Below are 1,475 nucleotides of genomic sequence, written 5' to 3'. Positions count from 1 at the left end.
CTCTTCCTGGGGACTGAGGTGTTGGCACAGCAGGCAGGGCAGTGGAAGTCCTCCTGGGAGGACTCCAGCGCCTGGAACTACGCGAACTGGGCGCCCACCCACCCCTTCCACATTGTCACCACCTGCACCACCCTCAGCGTCCGAAGTAAGGTCACCCAGCCACCGTGTCCAGGCTTGGGGGGGGCTGGGGAGGGGAGCACAGGCTGCTGGGGCATTGGAGGAACATTGGGAGGGCACTGTGGGGAGGGGAGCACAGGCTGCTGGGGCACTGGAGGAACATTGGGAGGGCACTGTGGGGACGGGAGCACAGGCTGCTGGGGCACTGGAGGAACATTGGGAGGGCACTGTGGGGACGGGAGCACAGGCTGCTGGGGCACTGGAGGAACATTGGGAGGGCACTGTGGGGACGGGAGCACAGGCTGCTGGGGCACTGGAGGAACATTGGGAGGGCACTGTGGGGACGGGAGCACAGGCTGCTGGGGCACTGGAGGAACATTGGGAGGGCACTGTGGGGACGGGAGCACAGGCTGCTGGGGCACTGGAGGAACATTGGGAGGGCACTGTGGGGACGGGAGCACAGGCTGCTGGGGCACTGGAGGAACATTGGGAGGGCACTGTGGGGACGGGAGCACAGGCTGCTGGGGCACTGGAGGAACATTGGGAGGGCACTGTGGGGACGGGAGCACAGGCTGCTGGGGCACTGGAGGAACATTGGGAGGGCACTGTGGGGACGGGAGCACAGGCTGCTGGGGCACTGGAGGAACATTGGGAGGGCACTGTGGGGACGGGAGCACAGGCTGCTGGGGCACTGGAGGAACATTGGGAGGGCACTGTGGGGACGGGAGCACAGGCTGCTGGGGCACTGGAGGAACATTGGGAGGGCACTGTGGGGACGGGAGCACAGGCTGCTGGGGCACTGGAGGAACATTGGGAGGGCACTGTGGGGACGGGAGCACAGGCTGCTGGGGCAGGGCAGGGGTCGGGGGGGTGTGCCCCCATCCCCTGTATTAGGCCAGGACCTTTGTGGCAGCACCTCCATTTCCCCAGGAGCAGGACCCCCATTTCTCATGGCATAAGACCCCATCATTCCTGGGGGAAGGACTCCATCCCTCCCAGGGCAGCATCCCCATTTTCCCTATGTGGCAGGACCCCCATTTTCCCATGGGCAGGACCAGGATCCCCATTGTCCCAAGGGATGAGACCCCCATTTCCCCATGTGGCAAGCCCCCTTCCCTCCCAGGGCAGGACCTCCATTTCCCCATGGAGCTGCCCCCCAGTCCTCACTCAGGGGGCACACTCACATAGAAGGGGTCCCCCTGGAGCGGCCCCTGCACCAGGGCGACACAGGGGTACTGCAGCAGGGCCACCAGCGCTGACAGTGCCATGGCCAGCCCGTAGAGCTTCCCGAAGTGCTGCGGGGGAAACCTGCCAGGCACCCACGTCACCAACGGGCACCTCCTGGCACCCCCACCCTG

At 65.8% G+C, this 1,475-nt stretch overlaps 1 protein-coding gene across 1 annotated transcript in view; it reads right to left on the bottom strand.

Moving 5' to 3' along the window:
• The window catches only part of SLC43A3 (solute carrier family 43 member 3), an 8,021-nt gene that overhangs the window by 3,453 nt on the left and 3,093 nt on the right, over window positions 1–1,475 (bottom strand). Inside the window, exons 9-10 of the mRNA XM_031061504.1 lie at window positions 1,466–1,472; window positions 1,302–1,425 (exon numbers count right to left, since the gene is read on the bottom strand). Coding sequence (XP_030917364.1) covers window positions 1,302–1,425; window positions 1,466–1,472 — 131 coding nt within the window. The remainder of the gene's footprint in view (window positions 1–1,301; window positions 1,426–1,465; window positions 1,473–1,475) is intronic.

This window comes from Geospiza fortis, unplaced genomic scaffold (assembly GCF_000277835.1).
Source record: "Geospiza fortis unplaced genomic scaffold, GeoFor_1.0 scaffold450, whole genome shotgun sequence".
Classification (NCBI taxonomy): domain Eukaryota; kingdom Metazoa; phylum Chordata; class Aves; order Passeriformes; family Thraupidae; genus Geospiza; species Geospiza fortis.
Note: the sequence above shows the minus strand (reverse complement) of the source record. Positions and strands in the feature narration are given on the sequence as shown.